A 19,869-nucleotide genomic window follows, 5' to 3' on the forward strand; every position below is an offset into this window, starting at 1 on the left:
GCAACTCTTCAGAACAACAACGCTCTCAACGTTTTGGTGTCAACAAATGGTAACGTACCCTGTTATTGCTAAGGAAGCTCTGGAGATTTTCATACCGTTTGTTACAACATATCTTTGCGAGCAATCCTTTTCGAGGATGCTGGACATAAAAACGAAGAAAAGGAACAGACTTTGTTGCGAAAATGACATGAGAGTGGCACTTGCCAAGGTGAAGCCGCGCATTTCTGAACTGGTCTCTGAAAGGCAACAGCAGAAGTCACACTGATTTGCAGTAAATATTCATTATTATGTTTTTGTTTTTGTGTGAAAATCATGTTTTAATGGTTTTGTTCTTTGAACACTGATGTTGATGCACGGTTCATTTTGTGCACCAGTAAAATATATACCTATGTTTTGAATTTTATTTTTCCAATTAAGAAGGGTTCGGTGAATGCGCATATGAAACTGGTGGGGGTCAGTACCTCCAACAAGGTTAAGAACCACTGCTATAGACTGTAGCTGTTACAGTATGATGTTGTTGTTACCTATAGACTGTAGCAGTTACAGTATGATGTTGTTACCTACCTATGCATCGTGGCTGAGAGCCGCTCCAGGTGCTGTCGTCCTGACAGATGCGTGTAGTTGACCCCACCAGGACATAGGGGGCACTACAGCTGAAGGTAACCTCAGACTTGTAGATTAAACTACGTCCTTCTCTTTTCCCCTGGCTGGGGTACCAGGGTCTCCACAGAACCTGGCTGGAATGGAGAGGCCCAAAACATTGGCTTTTTAGTTCACTGAATTCATCCTGACTCATAAACATTGGCTTTAGTTCACTGAATTCATCCTGACTCATAAACATTGGCTTTAGTTCACTGAATTCATCCTGACTCATAAACATTGGCTTTAGTTCACTGAATTCATCCTGACTCATAAACATTGGCTTTAGTTCACTGAATTCATCCTGACTCATAAACATTGGCTTTAGTTCACTGAATTCATCCTGACTCATAAACATTGGCTTTTTAGTTCACTGAATTCATCCTGACTCATAAACATTGGCTTTTAGTTCACTGAATTCATCCTGACTCATAAACATTGGCTTTTTAGTTCACTGAATTCATCCTGACTCATAAACATTGGCTTTTTAGTTCACTGAATTCATCCTGACTCATAAACATTGGCTTTAGTTCACTGAATTCATCCTGACTCATAAATGAAACAAATTCCTCACTCATGTTTGTTTTATCCATGTTTATAGTGCACGGGCAGATCATATGGCATATTAGATGGCTGGACTGGAGAGACCCAAAACCCTGGCTTTAATTCAGTGGGTTATTCTTCATTTATTCCAGGGGTGTCCAACTCATTCCATGTGAGGGCCCAATGGCTGCTGGTTTTGTTATTTCCTTTCAATTTGTTTCCAATGAAGACCTAGACAAGCAGGTGAGGGGAGTTCCTAACTAATCAATGAAGACCTAGACAAGCAGGTGAGGGGAGTTCCTAACTAATCAATGAAGACCTAGACAAGCAGGTGAGGGGAGTTCCTAACTAATCAATGAAGACCTAGACAAGCAGGTGAGGGGAGTTCCTAACTAATCAATGAAGACCTAGACAAGCAGGTGAGGGGAGTTCCTAACTAATCAATGAAGACCTAGACAAGCAGGTGAGGGGAGTTCCTAACTAATCAATGAAGACCTAGACAAGCAGGTGAGGGGAGTTCCTAACTAATCAATGAAGACCTAGACAAGCAGGTGAGGAGAGTTCAAGTACAAGGGAAGAGTGAAAACGCACAGACACATTCAGCCCTCCATGGAATGAGTTTGAGATCTGTGATTAATTATTCATTAGGGAAAGGGAAAGGGGGATACCTAGTCAGTTGCACATGTGTCTTCCGCATTTAACCCAAACCCTCTGAATCAGAGAGGGGTTCAAGCAGCGAAGCCGTGAGAAACTAAAGGATTGGTTTGCCTTCATTATTATGAATCCCCGTTAACTGACAACTTAATTAGACCTATTCTTCCTGGGGTTCTTTTGGGGCATCACGGTTTGAAACATATTCCACATAACTAAAACATATTCCACATAACGAAAACATATTCCACATAATGAAAACATATTCTACATAACTAAAACATATTCCACATAACGAAAACATATTCCACGTAACTAAAACATATTCCACATAACGAAAACATATTCCACATAACGAAAACATATTCCACATAACTAAAACATATTCCACATAACTAAAACATATTCTTCAGTCATGTTCATTTTATAAATGTTTCATATTGGATTGGCCGATTCTATGGCATATTAAATGGTGGGAGTGGAGAGACCAAAACATTGGCTTTAGTTAACTTGTTTATGATTTATTATGTATTCTTGATGTGGATCCCCATTAAGTGAAGCCTTAGCAACCACCACTGTGCTCTTCTTTGTATTCTTGATGTGGATCCCCATTAAGTGAAGCCTTAGCAACCCGCACTGTGTTCTTCTTTGTATTCTTGATGTGGATCCCCCATTAAGTGAAGCCTTAGCAACCCCCACTGTGATCTTCTTTGTATTCCTGATGTGGATCCCCATTAAGTGAAGCCTTAGCAACCACCACTGTGCTCTTCTTTGTATTCTTGATGTGGATCCCCATTAAGTGAAGCCTTAGCAACCCGCACTGTGTTCTTCTTTGTATTCTTGATGTGGATCCCCCATTAAGTGAAGCCTTAGCAACCACCACTGTGTTCTTCTTTGTATTCTTGATGTCGATCCCAATTAAGTGAAGCCTTAGCAACCACCACTGTGCTCTTCTTTGTATTCTTGATGTGGATCCCCATTAAGTGAAGCCTTAGCAACCACCACTGTGCTCTTCTTTGTATTCTAGATGTGGATCCCCCATTAAGTGAAGCCTTAGCAACCCGCACTGTGTTCTTCTTTGTATTCTTGATGTGGATCCCCATTAAGTGAAGCCTTAGCAACCACCACTGTGCTCTTCTTTGTATTCTTGATGTGGATCCCCCATTAAGTGAAGCCTTAGCAACCCCCACTGTGCTCTTCTTTGTGTTCTTGATGTGGATCCCCCATTAAGTGAAGCCTTAGCAACCACCACTGTGCTCTTCTTTGGCACATAACTAAAACATTCAGTTTTTTTATATCAATATTTTATCCATGGGTAGATTATATGGTATCATACAGTATATCACTTTAGTTTGGATTCTTTTCAAGTGATTCAATCAGGTCTTTTATTTGATTGTTGAGGTTTTTTTGGACACCAGCCACCAGTGAATAATTACTGTAAGAAGATACTTTGAATAGAGACTCCAGTGTCCGCGGGGTGAAGAGGGGGGAGCCACCCCGGGGTTACATCTTAATAATTACCCTCTTCAAAAATGTATTTCCTGACATGGCCTTGGGGTTAACAACACAACTGAGGCCATCCGTGCCAGACAGAGACAAAAACTCAGAGCTCTACCTCTCGGTATCCGTTCCAAATGGCACCCTGCTCCCTAAATACTGTAGTGCACTACGGCTGACTAGAGCCCAGTCAAAAGTAGTGCACTACTGCTGACTAGAGCCCAGTCAAAAGTAGTGCACTAATAAGGGAATAGGGTGCTATTTGCCACCCCTCCCAGTAGCGCAGGGATGGAACGAAACCCTGTGGCTAACAGCACCTCCACTACTCCACTGTCTGCCTAATCAAATGGAAGAGGACGAACAGGAGCTGAAACAGAGGAATCAGCCATTCTCCCTCTCCACCAGCTGAAGCAGAGGAATCAGCCATTCTCCCTCTCCACCAGCTGAAGCAGAGAAATCAGCCATTCTCCCTCTCCACCAGCTGAAGCAGAGGAATCAGCCATTTTCCCTCTCCACCAGCTGAAGCAGAGGAATCAGCCATTCTCCCTCTCCACCAGCTGAAGCAAAGAATCAGCCATTCTCCCTCTCCACCAGCTGAAGCAGAGGAATCAGCCATTCTCCCTCTCCACCAGCTGAAGCAGAGGAATCAGCCATTCTCCCTCTCCACCAGCTGAAGCAAAGAATCAGCCATTCTCCCTCTCCACCAGCTGAAACAGAGGAATCAGCCATTCTCCCTCTCCACCAGCTGAAACAGAGGAGTCAGCCATTCTCCCTCTCCACCAGCTGAAACAGAGGAGTCAGCCATTCTCCCTCTCCACCAGCTGAAACAGAGGAGTCAGCCATTCTCCCTCTCCACCAGCTGAAGGAGAGGAATCAGCCATTCTCCCTCTCCACCAGCTGAAACAGAAGAATCAGCCATTCTCCCTCTCCACCAGCTGAAGCAGAGGAATCAGCCATTCTCCCTCTCCACCAGCTGAAACAGAGGAATCAGCCATTCTCCCTCTCCACCAGCTGAAACAGAAGAATCAGCCATTCTCCCTCTCCACCAGCTGAAGCAGAGGAATCCGCCATTCTCCCTCTCCACCAGCTGAAACAGAGGAATCAGCCATTCTCCCTCTCCACCAGCTGAAACAGAAGAATCAGCCATTCTCCCTCTCCACCAGCTGAAACAGAAGAATCAGCCATTCTCCCTCTCCACCAGCTGATCCCCATCAGCAGGGTTCTAGTTAGCTTCAGGCTTCAGCTGCTTAATGGTAGATTATAAGAAAGCAGAGAGAGAGAGAGAGAGAGAGAGAGAGATCAGAGTCAGCTGGTTCGCATCCCAAATGGCAGTCTATTCCCCTATATAGTGCACTACTTTTGACCAGAGCTCATAGGGATCTGATTAAAAGTATGATCAGAAGTAAGGCGCTATATAGGGAATAGTGTGGCATTTGGGATGCAGTCAGAGTCACTGTGCTCAGTCACGCAGTCAGAGTCACTGTGTCAAGTCACGCAGTCAGCCGTGGGAATCAGGCAGCACTACGGGGATAAAGTCAACAATGTGGCTGTGGTTCCGGCGGCAGCTTGCAGCTCCTCAGGACTTGACATCTGCCTCACGTTGCAGGTCTGGACGAAGAGATAAGTTTAGTGTTCTCCATATCTCATTCTCTCTCTCTCTATTTGCTACGTACACACAGCCAAAACACACCGGCTCCAAAAGCCATTACCGCACAACAGCCCGGAGATGGCTTCCTCTCAGTACGCAATACTAACCAAGATTACAAAATGAAAAACAGTCCGTCTGTCTGTAAATATCTTAAAACTACAGTCTATTACTTTATTTCATGTATTCCTCAATACTGATATTTGTCTAAATGATCCAGACATATGAACTGTGAATTCATTCCCTCTTAGGTGTTAGTGACATGCCAACAGATAAAGATGCTAAGGACTGAATACACTGCAAGGGTTCTGATGGAATTGTCTCCTGTCAAACATTCCAACATTCCATTCTCAACATTCCGACAATGACTCTCAACATTCCATTCTCAATATTCCGACAATGACTCTCAACATTCCATTCTCAATATTCCGACAATGACTCTCAACATTCCATTCTCAACATTCCGACAATGACTCTCAAAATTCCATTCTCAACATTCCGACAATGACTCTCAACATTCCATTCTCAACATTCCGACAATGACTCTCAACATTCCATTCTCAACATTCCGACTATGACTCTCAACATTCCACTGGCATTCTAGAATGTTAAGGACCAAAAAAGGTGACACAGCCATTTGTCACGGCTCTGAGCGGCAGCCTCAGTGATAACCTTCTGTTTTATGGAAATATAAGGTAGATGGGATGGACGGCTGGGGGCCAGAACTAGCTGTACGGTGTTAAACCCGCCTGTGGACTCAGGCTCGGAGTCTCCTAACTTCTTTCCTTGATGAATTTTCTATTCTTCCCAGTTATCAGTATACATGCAGAGAGACGCTAGTCCGAGTCCCAAATGGGACCCTATTCCCTATATAGTGCACTACATTTGACCAGAGTCCTGTCAGTGCCATTTGAGATGACGCTACTCTCTCTAACCCTGCTGGACAAGACAACTGCAGAGATGTTGTTGTTGATGATGTTGATGTTGTTGTTGATGATGATGTTGCCTGGTAGAGAAGACGTACCTCTATCTTTAGCAATATTATAAGTGCAGATGGGAGAATGAGGGATCTAGTGGTGTTATTACCCTATACTGTACTGCTGTGGTGTTAATCTAGTGTTATTACCCTATACTGTACTGCTGTGGTGTTAATCTAGTGTTATTACCCTATACTGTACTGCTGTGGTGTTAATCTAGTGATATTACCCTATACTGTACTGCTGTGGTGTTAATCTAGTGTTATTACCCTATACTGTACTGCTGTGGTGTTAATCTAGTGATATTACCCTATACTGTACTGCTGTGGTGTTAATCTAGTGATATTATCCTATACTGTACTGCTGTGGTGTTAATCTAGTGTTATTACCCTATACTGTACTGTACTGCTGTGGTGTTAATCTAGTGTTATTACCCTATACTGTACTGCTGTGGTGTTAATCTAGTGATATTACCCTATACTGTACTGCTGTGGTGTTAATCTAGTGATATTACCCTATACTGTACTGCTGTGGTGTTAATCTAGTGATATTACCCTATACTGTACTGCTGTGGTGTTAATCTAGTGATATTACCCTATACTGTACTGCTGTGGTGTTAATCTAGTGATATTATCCTATACTGTACTGTACTGCTGTGGTGTTAATCTAGTGTTATTACCCTATACTGTACTGCTGTGGTGTTAATCTAGTGTTATTACCCTATACTGTACTGTACTGCTGTGGTGTTAATCTAGTGATATTATCCTATACTGTACTGCTGTGGTGTTAATCTAGTGTTATTACCCTATACTGTACTGCTGTGGTGTTAATCTAGTGTTATTACCCTATACTGTACTGCTGTGGTGTTAATCTAGTGTTATTACCCTATACTGTACTGTACTGCTGTGGAGTTAATCTAGTGATATATATATGGTGGTGAATTAGTGATATTACCCTATACGTACTGCGTGGGGAATTAGGTTATTACCATACTAGGGTGTTAATTAGTGTTATTACCCATACGTACTGTACTGCTGTGGTGTTAATCTAGTGATATTATCCTATACTGTACTGTACTGCTGTGGTGTTAATCTAGTGTTATTACCCTATACTGTACTGCTGTGGTGTTAATCTAGTGATATTACCCTATACTGTACTGCTGTGGTGTTAATCTAGTGTTATTATCCTATACTGTACTGTACTGCTGTGGTGTTAATCTAGTGATATTACCCTATACTGTACTGTACTGCTGTGGTGTTAATCTAGTGTTATTACCCTATACTGTACTGTACTGCTGTGGTGTTAATCTCTATATTCAGCAGTGAAAGGACCCAGCTCTGTATTGACTCTGTACTGTACTTGACTTAGTAGAACCAATCTACTGGGGATAATTGAGGAAGCATTTACTGCACAATATGCATACATTATCACTTTTCAGGATTTACATGCTCAGCACTTTGTCCTATTGTTAAAAATCTCCAATCTCTCAGCTGTGCACTGTAGCAAGCCTACTTATTATTCATCACAATATAGAAGACAACATGCTATTTTTAAACAGTACAATATGCAATCTACCTCTTTGTACATCTCAGAAACAATATGTGTTTGTAGAGAGTTGAACATCTCTGAAACATTATACCATGGCAATCTACATGTTTGTACAGAGTTGGACATCTCAGAAGCATTATACCATGGCAATCTACATGTTTGTACAGAGTTGAACATCTCTGAAACATTATACCATGGCAATCTACATGTTTGTACAGAGTTGAACATCTCTGAAACATTATACCATGACAATCTACATGTTTGTACAGAGTTGAACATCTCTGAAACATTATACCATGACAATCTACATGTTTGTACAGAGTTGAACATCTCTGAAACATTATGCCATGGCAGTTGCCACCGAACTATCCCACCCAGGAGTACCAGCTCCTAGCATCAGGCCGCCGATACAGAGTCCATCTTAACAAAACCGCCAGAGCCCAGAAATCATTGATTCCCACCAGTATAAATTACTAACTGAATTAGGAACCGTATCCATGTGTTGTATGCTATAGTTTGTGATTGATGTGTATTTATGCACCTATTGGTGATGCTGTGCTGTTGTTTGTTGAGATGCAAGAAAGGGACACACAATAAATTATTATTATCTACGTGTTGAAAACCTGTATCTCTAAAACTTTTTGTACAGAGTTGGAAATCTGTATCTCTAAACATCTTTGTACAGAGTTGGAAATCTGTATCTCTAAACATCTTTGTACAGAGTTGGAAACCTGTATCTCTAAAACATTTGAGGAATCTTTGTACAGAGTTGGAAATCTGTATCTCTAAACATCTTTGTACAGAGTTGGAAATCTGTATCTCTAAACATCTTTGTACAGAGTTGGAAATCTGTATCTCTAAACATCTTTGTACAGAGTTGGAAATCTGTATCTCTAAACATCTTTGTACAGAGTTGGAAACCTGTATCTCTAAAAAACTATTTGTACAGAGTTGGAAACCTGTATCTCTAAACATCTTCGTAAAGAGTTGGAAACCTGTATCTCTAAAAAGTATTTGTACAGAGTTGGAAACCTGTATCTGTAAAAAACTATTTGTACAGAGTTGGAAACCTGTATCTCTAAAAAACTATTTGTACAGAGTTGGAAACCTGTATTTCTAAAACATGAAGGTGTTTGTTGTGTTGACTCACGCAGACACTGAGGCAGATCTCCTCTCCAGGAGCCCAGGCCCACACAGGTGAGGATAGCCGGGAAGGAGAGCTGGTACCCGGGCAGGCAGCTGTAGCTCACGCTGGTACCCCACTCAAACACGGATCCCTCCAGGAGCCCGTTGTGGATGGGAGGAGGCGCAGGGCAGGTCACCACTGAGGAGAGAGAGGATGGAAAGATCCATTTGGCAACTCTTGATAGGAGAATAGAAAAGTTTGTTTTGAAATTTTTTACAAAATTTTATTGTTAAAACCAACGCATTTCAGAGAATGCGCTAATCATTGTTTTTTTGAGGGGTAAATCAATCATTGAGGAGACAGGTAGACAGACGGGTGGGCAGACGGGGCGGAAGGAGAGACAGACAGGCAAAGTTAAGGCCTGGATGGATACACAACGCAATTAGAGAAGACTGTCAGTTTCAGAGGAAAACATTAATCAACACGTCTGTCTCCTTTTATGACGGTAGTTCAGTGGTCCTTGTATCTAACTATAGGACACAGCAGATCTCTGTAGATTATATTGTGACCCTATAGAATGACGCTAGTTCAGTGGTCCTTGTATCTAACTATAGGACACAGCAGATCTCTGTAGATTATATTGTGACCCTATAGAATGACGCTAGTTCAGTGGTCCTTGTGTCTAACTATAGGACACAGCAGATCTCTGTAGATTATATTGTGACCCTATAGAATGACGCTAGTTCAGTGGTCCTTGTGTCTAACTATAGGACACAGCAGATCTCTGTAGATTATATTGTGACCCTATAGAATGACGCTAGTTCAGTGGTCCTTGTATCTAACTATAGGACACAGCAGATCTCTGTAGATTATATTGTGACCCTATAGAATGACGCTAGTTCAGTGGTCCTTGTGTCTAACTATAGGACACAGCAGATCTCTGTAGATTATATTGTGTGTGTGAGAGCATTTATCTGACTAGAAATTACTGTTGTGAGAGAAAGGCTTGATCCCAAACGGCACCACATTCCCTATATAGTGCACCACTTTTGACCAGAGCCCTATGTCACCCTATTCCATATGGTGTGCACTACTTTAGACCAGAGCTCTATGGCACCCTATTCCATATGGTGTGCACTACTTTAGACCAGAGCACTATGGCACCCTATTCCATATGGTGTGCACTACTTTAGACCAGAGCCCTATGGAGAAGAAGAAAGCATTACTGATATCTATATCTTTCCACAAATACAGGACTAGTAAAGGTCCACTAATACAGGACTAGTAAAGGTCTGTTAATACAGGACTAGTAAAGGTCTGTTAATACAGGACTAGTAAAGGTCTGTTAATACAGGACTAGTAAAGGTCTGTTAATACAGGACTAGTAAAGGTCTGTTAATACAGGACTAGTAAAGGTCTGTTAATACAGGACTAGTAAAGGTCCGTTAATACAGGACTAGTAAAGGTCCACTAATACAGGACTAGTAAAGACCTGTTAATACAGGACTAGTAAAGGACTGCTAATACAGGACTAGTAAAGGTTCACTAATACAGGACTAGTAAAGGTCTGTTAATACAGGACTAGTAAAGGTCTGTTAATACAGGACTAGTAAAGGTCTGTTAACACAGGACTAGTAAAGGTCCACTAATACAGGACTAGTAAAGACCTGTTAATACAGGACTAGTAAAGGTCTGTAAACAGGACTAGTAAAGGTCTGTTAATACAGACACTATGAGGACTAGTAAGGCTGTATACAGGACTAGTAAGCCGAAGAAGGGCCTAATACAGGACTAGTAAAGGTCTGTTAATACAGGACTAGTAAAGGTCTGTTAATACAGGACTAGTAAAGGTCTGTTAATACAGGACTAGTAAAGGTCTGTTAATACAGGACTAGTAAAGGTATGTTAATACAGGACTAGTAAAGGTCTGTTAATACAGGACTAGTAAAGGTCTGTTAATACAGGACTAGTAAAGGTCTGTTAATACAGGACTAGTAAAAGTCTGTTAATACAGGACTAGTAAAGGTCCGTTAATACAGGACTAGTAAAGGCCCACTAATACAGGACTAGTAAAGGTCTGTTAATACAGGACTAGTAAAGGTCCGTTAATACAGGACTAGTAAAGGTCCACTAATACAGGACTAGTAAAGGTCCGTTAATACAGGACTAGTAAAGGTCTGTTAATAGAGGGCTAGTAAAGGTCTGTTAATACAGGACTAGTAAAGGTCTGTTAATACAGGACTAGTAAAGGCCTGTTAATACAGGACTAGTAAAGGTCTGTTAATACAGGACTAGTAAAGGTCTGTTAATACAGGACTAGTAAAGGTCTGTTAATACAGGACTAGTAAAGGTCTGTAAATACAGGACTAGTAAAGGTCTGTTAATACAGGACTAGTAAAGGTCCACTAATACAGGACTAGTAAAGGTCCATTAATACAGGACTAGTGAAGGTATGTTAATACAGGACTAGTAAAGGTACACTAATACAGGACGAGTAAAGGTCTGTTAATACAGGACTAGTAAAGGTCTGTTAATACAGGACTAGTAAAGGTCCACTAATACAGGACTAGTAAAGGTCTGTTAATACAAGACTAGTAAAGGTCTGTTAATACAGGACTAGTAAAGGTCTGTTAATACAGGACTAGTAAAGGTCTGTTAATACAGGACTAGTAAAGGTCTGTTAATACAGGACTAGTAAAGGTCTGTTAATACAGGACTAGTAAAGGTCTGTTAATACAGGACTAGTAAAGGTCTGTTAATACAGGACTAGTAAAGGTCTGTTAATACAGGACTAGTAAAAGTCTGTTAATACAGGACTAGTAAAGGTCCGTTAATACAGGACTAGTAAAGGCCCACTAATACAGGACTAGTAAAGGTCTGTTAATACAGGACTAGTAAAGGTCCGTTAATACAGGACTAGTAAAGGTCCACTAATACAGGACTAGTAAAGGTCCGTTAATACAGGACTAGTAAAGGTCTGTTAATACAGGACTAGTAAAGGTATGTTAATACAGGACTAGTAAAGGTCTGTTAATACAGGACTAGTAAAGGCCTGTTAATACAGGACTAGTAAAGGTCTGTTAATACAGGACTAGTAAAGGTCTGTTAATACAGGACTAGTAAAGGTCTGTTAATACAGGACTAGTAAAGGTCTGTAAATACAGGACAAGTAAAGGTCTGTTAATACAGGACTAGTAAAGGTCCACTAATACAGGACTAGTAAAGGTCCATTAATACAGGACTAGTGAAGGTATGTTAATACAGGACTAGTAAAGGTACACTAATACAGGACGAGTAAAGGTCTGTTAATACAGGACTAGTAAAGGTCTGTTAATACAGGACTAGTAAAGGTCCACTAATACAGGACTAGTAAAGGTCTGTTAATACAGGACTAGTAAAGGTCTGTTAATACAGGACTAGTAAAGGTCCACTAATACAGGACTAGTAAAGGTCTGTTAATACAGGACTAGTAAAGGTCTGTTAATACAGGACTAGTAAAGGTCTGTTAATACAGGACTAGTAAAGGTCTGTTAATACAGGACTAGTAAAGGTCTGTTAATACAGGACTAGTAAAGGTCTGTTAATACAGGACTAGTAAAAGTCCACTAATACAGGACTAGTAAAGGTCTGTTAATACAGGACTAGTAAAGGTCTGTTAATACAGGACTAGTAAAGGTCCACTAATACAGGACTAGTAAAGACCTGTTAATACAGGACTAGTAAAGGTTCACTAATACAGGACTAGTAAAGGTCTGTTAATACAGGACTAGTAAAGTTCTGTTAATACAGGACTAGTAAAGGTCTGTTAATAAAGGACTAGTAAAGGTCTGTTAATACAGGACTAGTAAAGGTCTGTTAATACAGGACTAGTAAAGTCTGTTAATACAGGACTAGTAAAGGTCCACTAATACAGGACTAGTAAAGGTCCATTAATACAGGACTAGTGAAGGTAAGTTAATACAGGACTAGTAAAGGTATACTAATACAGGATGAGTAAAGGTCTGTTAATACAGGACTAGTAAAGGTCTGTTAATACAGGACTAGTAAAGGTCTGTTAATACAGGACTAGTAAAGGTCTGTTAATACAGGACTAGTAAAGGTCTGTTAATACAGGACTAGTAAAGGTCTGTTAATACAGGACTAGTAAAGGTCTGTTAATACAGGACTAGTAAAGGTCTGTTAATACAGGACTAGTAAAGGTCTGTTAATACAGGACTAGTAAAGGTCTGTTAATACAGGACTAGTAAAGGTCTGTTAATACAGGACTAGTAAAGGTCCACTAATACAGGACTAGTAAAGGTCTGTTAATACAGGACTAGTAAAGGTCTGTTAATACCGGTCTAGTAAAGGTCCACTAATACAGGACTAGTAAAGACCTGTTAATACAGGACTAGTAAAGATCTGTTAATACAGGACTAGTAAAGGTTCACTAATACAGGACTAGTAAAGGTCTGTTAATACAGGACTAGTAAAGGTCTGTTAATACAGGACTAGTAAAGGCCTGTTAATGCAGGACTAGTAAAGGCCTATTAATACAGGACTAGTAAAGGCCTGATAATACAGGACTAGTAAAGGTCCACTAATACAGGACTAGTAAAGGTCTGTTAATACAGGACTAGTAAAGGTCTGTTAATACAGGACTAGTAAAGGTTTGTTAATACAGGACTAGTAAAGGTCTGTTAATACAGGACTAGTAAAGGTCTGTTAATACAGGACTAGTAAAAGTCTGTTAATACAGGACTAGTAAAGGTCCGTTAATACAGGACTAGTAAAGGCCCACTAATACAGGACTAGTAAAGGCCCACTAATACAGGACTAGTAAAGGTCTGTTAATACAGGACTAGTAAAGGTCCGTTAATACAGGACTAGTAAACGCCCACTAATACAGGACTAGTAAAGGTCCGTTAATACAGGGCTAGTAAAGGTCTGTTAATACAGGACTAGTAAAGGTCTGTTAATACAGGACTAGTAAAGGTCTGTTAATACAGGACTAGTAAAGGCCTGTTAATACAGGACTAGTAAAGGTCTGTTAATACAGGACTAGTAAAGGTCTGTTAATACAGGACTAGTAAAGGTCTGTTAATACAGGACTAGTAAAGGTCCGTTAATACAGGACTAGTAAAGGTCCGCTAATACAGGACTAGTAAAGGTCCATTAATACAGGACTAGTGAAGGTATGTTAATACAGGACTAGTAAAGGTACACTAATACAGGACGAGTAAAGGTCTGTTAATACAGGACGAGTAAAGGTCTGTTAATACAGGACTAGTAAAGGTCTGTTAATACAGGACTAGTAAAGGTCTGTTAATACAGGACTAGTAAAGGTCTGTTAATACAGGACTAGTAAAGGTCTGTTAATACAGGACTAGTAAAGGTCTGTTAATACAGGACTAGTAAAGGTCCACTAATACAGGACTAGTAAAGGTCCATTAATACAGGACTAGTGAAGGTATGTTAATACAGGACTAGTAAAGGTACACTAATACAGGACGAGTAAAGGTCTGTTAATACAGGACTAGTAAAGGTCTGTTAATACAGGACTAGTAAAGGTCCACTAATACAGGACTAGTAAAGGTTCGTTAATACAGGACTAGTAAAGGTCTGTTAATACAGGACTAGTAAAGGTCTGTTAATACAGGACTAGTAAAGGTCTGTTAATACAGGACTAGTAAAGGTCTGTTAATACAGGACTAGTAAAGGTCTGTTAATACAGGACTAGTAAAGGTCTGTTAATACAGGACTAGTAAAGGTCTGTTAATACAGGACTAATAAAGGTCTGTTAATACAGGACTAGTAAAGGCCTGTTAATACAGGACTAGTAAAGGTCTGTTAATAAAGGACTAGTAAAGGTCTGTTAATACAGGACTAGTAAAGGTCTGTTAATACAGGACTAGTAAAGGTCTGTTAATACAGGACTAGTAAAGGTCTGTTAATACAGGACTAGTAAAGGTCTGTTAATACAGGACTAGTAAAGGCCTGTTAATACAGGACTAGTAAAGGCCTGTTAATACAGGACTAGTAAAGGTCTGCTAATACAGGACTAGTAAAGGTCCACTAATACAGGACTAGTAAAGGTCTGTTAATACAGGACTAGTAAAGGTCCACTAATACAGGAATAGTAAAGGTCCATTAATACAGGACTAGTAAAGATATGTTAATACAGGACTAGTAAAGGTACACTAATACAGGACGAGTAAAGGTCTGTTAATACAGGACTAGTAAAGGTATGTTAATACAGGACTAGTAAAGGTCTGTTAATACAGGACTAGTAAAGGTCTGTTAATACAGGACTAGTAAAGGTCTGTTAATACAGGACTAGTAAAGGTCCACTAATACAGGACTAGTAAAGGTCCATTAATACAGGACTAGTGAAGGTATGTTAATACAGGACTAGTAAAGGTACACTAATACAGGACTAGTAAAGGTCTGTTAATACAGGACTAGTAAAGGTCTGTTAATACAGGACTAGTAAAGGTCTGTTAATACAGGACTAGTAAAGGTCTGTTAATACAGGACTAGTAAAGGCCTGTTAATACAGGACTAGTAAAGGTCTGTTAATACAGGACTAGTAAAGGTCTGTTAATACAGGACTAGTAAAGGTCTGTTAATACAGGACTAGTAAAGGTCTGTTAATACAGGACTAGTAAAGGTCTGTTAATACAGGACTAGTAAAGGTCTGTTAATACAGGACTAGTAAAGGTCTGTTAATACAGGACTAGTAAAGGTCTGTTAATACAGGACTAGTAAAGGCCTGTTAATACAGGACTAGTAAAGGTCTGTTAATAAAGGACTAGTAAAGGTCTGTTAATACAGGACTAGTAAAGGTCTGTTAATACAGGACTAGTAAAGGTCTGTTAATACAGGACTAGTAGAGGTCTGTTAATACAGGACTAGTAAAGGCCTGTTAATACAGGACTAGTAAAGGCCTGTTAATACAGGACTAGTAAAGGTCTGTTAATACAGGACTAGTAAAGGCCCACTAATACAGGACTAGTAAAGGTCTGTTAATACAGGACTAGTAAAGGTCCACTAATACAGGACTAGTAAAGGTCTGCTAATACAGGACTAGTAAAGGTCTGCTAATACAGGACTAGTAAAGGTCTGCTAATACAGGACTAGTAAAGGTCTGTTAATACAGGACTAGTAAAGGTCTGTTAATACAGGACTAGTAAAGGTCTGTTAATACAGGACTAGTAAAGGTCTGCTAATACAGGACTAGTAAAGGTCTGTTAATACAGGACTAGTAAAGGTCTGTTAATACAGGACTAGTAAAGGTCTGTTAATACAGGACTAGTAAAGGTCCGTTAATACAGGACTAGTAAAGGCCCGTTAATACAGGACTAGTAAAGGTCTGTTAATAAAGGACTAGTAAAGGTCTGTTAATACAGGACTAGTAAAGGTCTGTTAATACAGGACTAGTAAAGGTCTGTTAATACAGGACTAGTAAAGGCCTGTTAATACAGGACTAGTAAAGGCCTGTTAATACAGGACTAGTAAAGGCCTGTTAATACAGGACTAGTAAAGGTCTGCTAATACAGGACTAGTAAAGGTCCACTAATACAGGACTAGTAAAGGTATGTTAATACAGGACTAGTAAAGGTCCACTAATACAGGACGAGTAAAGGTCTGTTAATACAGGACTAGTAAAGGTCTGTTAATACAGGACTAGTAAAGGTCTGTTAATACAGGACTAGTAAAGGTCTGTTAATACAGGACTAGTAAAGGTCTGTTAATACAGGACTAGTAAAGGTCTGTTAATACAGGACTAGTAAAGGTCTGTTAATACAGGACTAGTAAAGGTCTGTTAATACAGGACTAGTAAAGGCCTGTTAATACAGGACTAGTAAAGGTCTGTTAATACAGGACTAGTAAAGGCCCACTAATACAGGACTAGTAAAGGTCTGTTAATACAGGACTAGTAAAGGTCTGTTAATACAGGACTAGTAAAGGTCTGTTAATACAGGACTAGTAAAGGTCCACTAATACAGGACGAGTAAAGGTCTGTTAATACAGGACTAGTAAAGGTCTGTTAATACAGGACTAGTAAAGGTATGTTAATACAGGACTAGTAAAGGTCTGTTAATACAGGACTAGTAAAGGTCTGTTAATACAGGACTAGTAAAGGTCCACTAATACAGGACTAGTAAAGGTCCATTAATACAGGACTAGTGAAGGTATGTTAATACAGGACTAGTAAAGGTACACTAATACAGGACTAGTAAAGGTCTGTTAATACAGGACTAGTAAAGGTCTGTTAATACAGGACTAGTAAAGGTCTGTTAATACAGGACTAGTAAAGGCCTGTTAATACAGGACTAGTAAAGGTCTGTTAATACAGGACTAGTAAAGGTCTGTTAATACAGGACTAGTAAAGGTCCGCTAATACAGGACTAGTAAAGGTCCGTTAATACAGGACTAGTGAAGGTATGTTAATACAGGACTAGTAAAGGTACACTAATACAGGACGAGTAAAGGTCTGTTAATACAGGACTAGTAAAGGTCTGTTAATACAGGACTAGTAAAGGTCTGTTAATACAGGACTAGTAAAGGTCTGTTAATACAGGACTAGTAAAGGTCTGTTAATACAGGACTAGTAAAGGTCTGTTAATACAGGACTAGTAAAGGTCTGTTAATACAGGACTAGTAAAGGTCTGTTAATACAGGACTAGTAAAGGCCTGTTAATACAGGACTAGTAAAGGTCTGTTAATACAGGACTAGTAAAGGCCCACTAATACAGGACTAGTAAAGGTCTGTTAATACAGGACTAGTAAAGGTCTGTTAATACAGGACTAGTAAAGGTCTGTTAATACAGGACTAGTAAAGGTCTGTTAATACAGGACTAGTAAAGGTCTGTTAATACAGGACTAGTAAAGGCCTGTTAATACAGGACTAGTAAAGGTCTGTTAATACAGGACTAGTAAAGGTCCACTAATACAGGACTAGTAAAGGTCCATTAATACAGGACTAGTGAAGGTATGTTAATACAGGACTAGTAAAGGTACACTAATACAGGACTAGTAGAGGTCTGTTAATACAGGACTAGTAAAGGTCTGTTAATACAGGACTAGTAAAGGTCTGTTAATACAGGACTAGTAAAGGTCCGCTAATACAGGACTAGTAAAGGCCTGTTTACAGGACTAGTAAAGGCCTGTTAATACAGGACTAGTAAAGGTCTGTTAATACAGGACTGGTAAAGGTTCACTAATACAGGACTAGTAAAGGTCTGTTAATACAGGACTAGTAAAGGGCTGTTAATACAGGACTAGTAAAGGCCTGTTAATACAGGACTAGTAAAGGCCTGTTAATACAGGACTAGTAAAGGCCTGTTAACACAGGACTAGTAAAGGTCCACTAATACAGGACTAGTAAAGGTCTGTTAATACAGGACTAGTAAAGGTCTGTTAATACAGGACTAGTAAAGGTCTGTTAATACAGGACTAGTAAAGGTCTGTTAATACAGGACTAGTAAAGGTCTGTTAATACAGGACTAGTAAAGGTCTGTTAATACAGGACTAGTAATGGTCCACTAATACAGGACTAGTAAAGGTCTGTTAATAAAGGACTAGTAAAGGTCTGTTAATACAGGACTAGTAAAGGTCTGTTAATACAGGACTAGTAAAGGTCTGTTAATACAGGACTAGTAAAGGCCCGTTAATACAGGACTAGTAAAGGTCTGTTAATACAGGACTAGTAAAGGTCCACTAATACAGGACTAGTAAAGACCTGTTAATACAGGACTAGTAAAGGTCTGTTAATACAGGACTGGTAAAGGTTCACTAATACAGGACTAGTAAAGGTCTGTTAATACAGGACTAGTAAAGGGCTGTTAATACAGGACTAGTAAAGGCCTGTTAATACAGGACTAGTAAAGGCCTGTTAATACAGGACTAGTAAAGGCCTGTTAACACAGGACTAGTAAAGGTCTTCTAATACAGGACTAGTAAAGGTCTGTTAATACAGGACTAGTAAAGGTCTGTTAATACAGGACTAGTAAAGGTCTGTTAATACAGGACTAGTAAAGGTCTGTTAATACAGGACTAGTAAAGGTCTGTTAATACAGGACTAGTAAAGGTCTGTTAATACAGGACTAGTAATGGTCCACTAATACAGGACTAGTAAAGGTCTGTTAATACAGGACTAGTAAAGGTCTGTTAATACAGGACTAGTAAAAGTCTGTTAATACAGGACTAGTAAAGGTCCGTTAATACAGGACTAGTAAAGGCCCACTAATACAGGACTAGTAAAGGTCTGTTAATACAGGACTAGTAAAGGTCCGTTAATACAGGACTAGTAAAGGCCCACTAATACAGGACTAGTAAAGGTCCGTTAATACAGGACTAGTAAAGGTCTGTTAATACAGGACTAGTAAAGGTCTGTTAATACAGGACTAGTAAAGGTCTGTTAATACAGGACTAGTAAAGGTCTGTTAACACAGGACTAGTAAAGGCCTGTTAATACAGGACTAGTAAAGGTCTGTTAATGCAGGACTAGTAAAGGTCTATTAATACAGGACTAGTAAAGGTCTGTTAATACAGGACTAGTAAAGGTCTGTTAATACAGGACTAGTAAAGGTCCACTAATACAGGACTAGTAAAGGTCCATTAATACAGGACTAGTGAAGGTATGTTAATACAGGACTAGTAAAGGTACACTAATACAGGACGAGTAAAGGTCTGTTAATACAGGACTAGTAAAGGTCTGTTAATACAGGACTAGTAAAGGTCCACTAATACAGGACTAGTAAAGGTCTGTTAATACAGGACTAGTAAAGGTCTGTTAATACAGGACTAGTAAAGGTCTGTTAATACAGGACTAGTAAAGGCCTGTTAATACAGGACTAGTAAAGGTCTGTTAATACAGGACTAGTAAAGGTCTGTTTATACAGGACTAGTAAAGGCATGTTAATACAGGACTAGTAAAGGTACACTAATACAGGACGAGTAAAGGTCTGTTAATACAGGACTAGTAAAGGTCTGTTAATACAGGACTAGTAAAGGTCTGTTAATACAGGACTAGTAAAGGTCCACTAATACAGGACTAGTAAAGGTCTGTTAATACAGGACTAGTAAAGGTCTGTTAATACAGGACTAGTAAAGGTCCACTAATACAGGACTAGTAAAGGTCTGTTAATACAGGACTAGTAAAGGTCTGTTAATACAGGACTAGTAAAGGTCTGTTAATACAGGACTAGTAAAGGTCCACTAATAAAGGACTAGTAAAGGTCCATTAATACAGGACTAGT

General features: G+C 39.6%; 1 protein-coding gene across 1 annotated transcript in view; it reads right to left on the reverse strand.

Annotated features, from left to right (window-relative positions):
• LOC106606155 (CUB and sushi domain-containing protein 3) overlaps positions 1–19,869 on the reverse strand; it is a 492,730-nt gene that overhangs the window by 31,623 nt on the left and 441,238 nt on the right. Inside the window, 3 exon segments of the mRNA XM_045717778.1 lie at positions 565–714; positions 717–737; positions 8,651–8,824. Coding sequence (XP_045573734.1) covers positions 565–714; positions 717–737; positions 8,651–8,824 — 345 coding nt within the window.

The sequence above is a fragment of the Salmo salar genome, chromosome ssa05 (genome assembly GCF_905237065.1).
Source record: "Salmo salar chromosome ssa05, Ssal_v3.1, whole genome shotgun sequence".
Taxonomy (NCBI): Eukaryota; Metazoa; Chordata; class Actinopteri; order Salmoniformes; family Salmonidae; genus Salmo; species Salmo salar.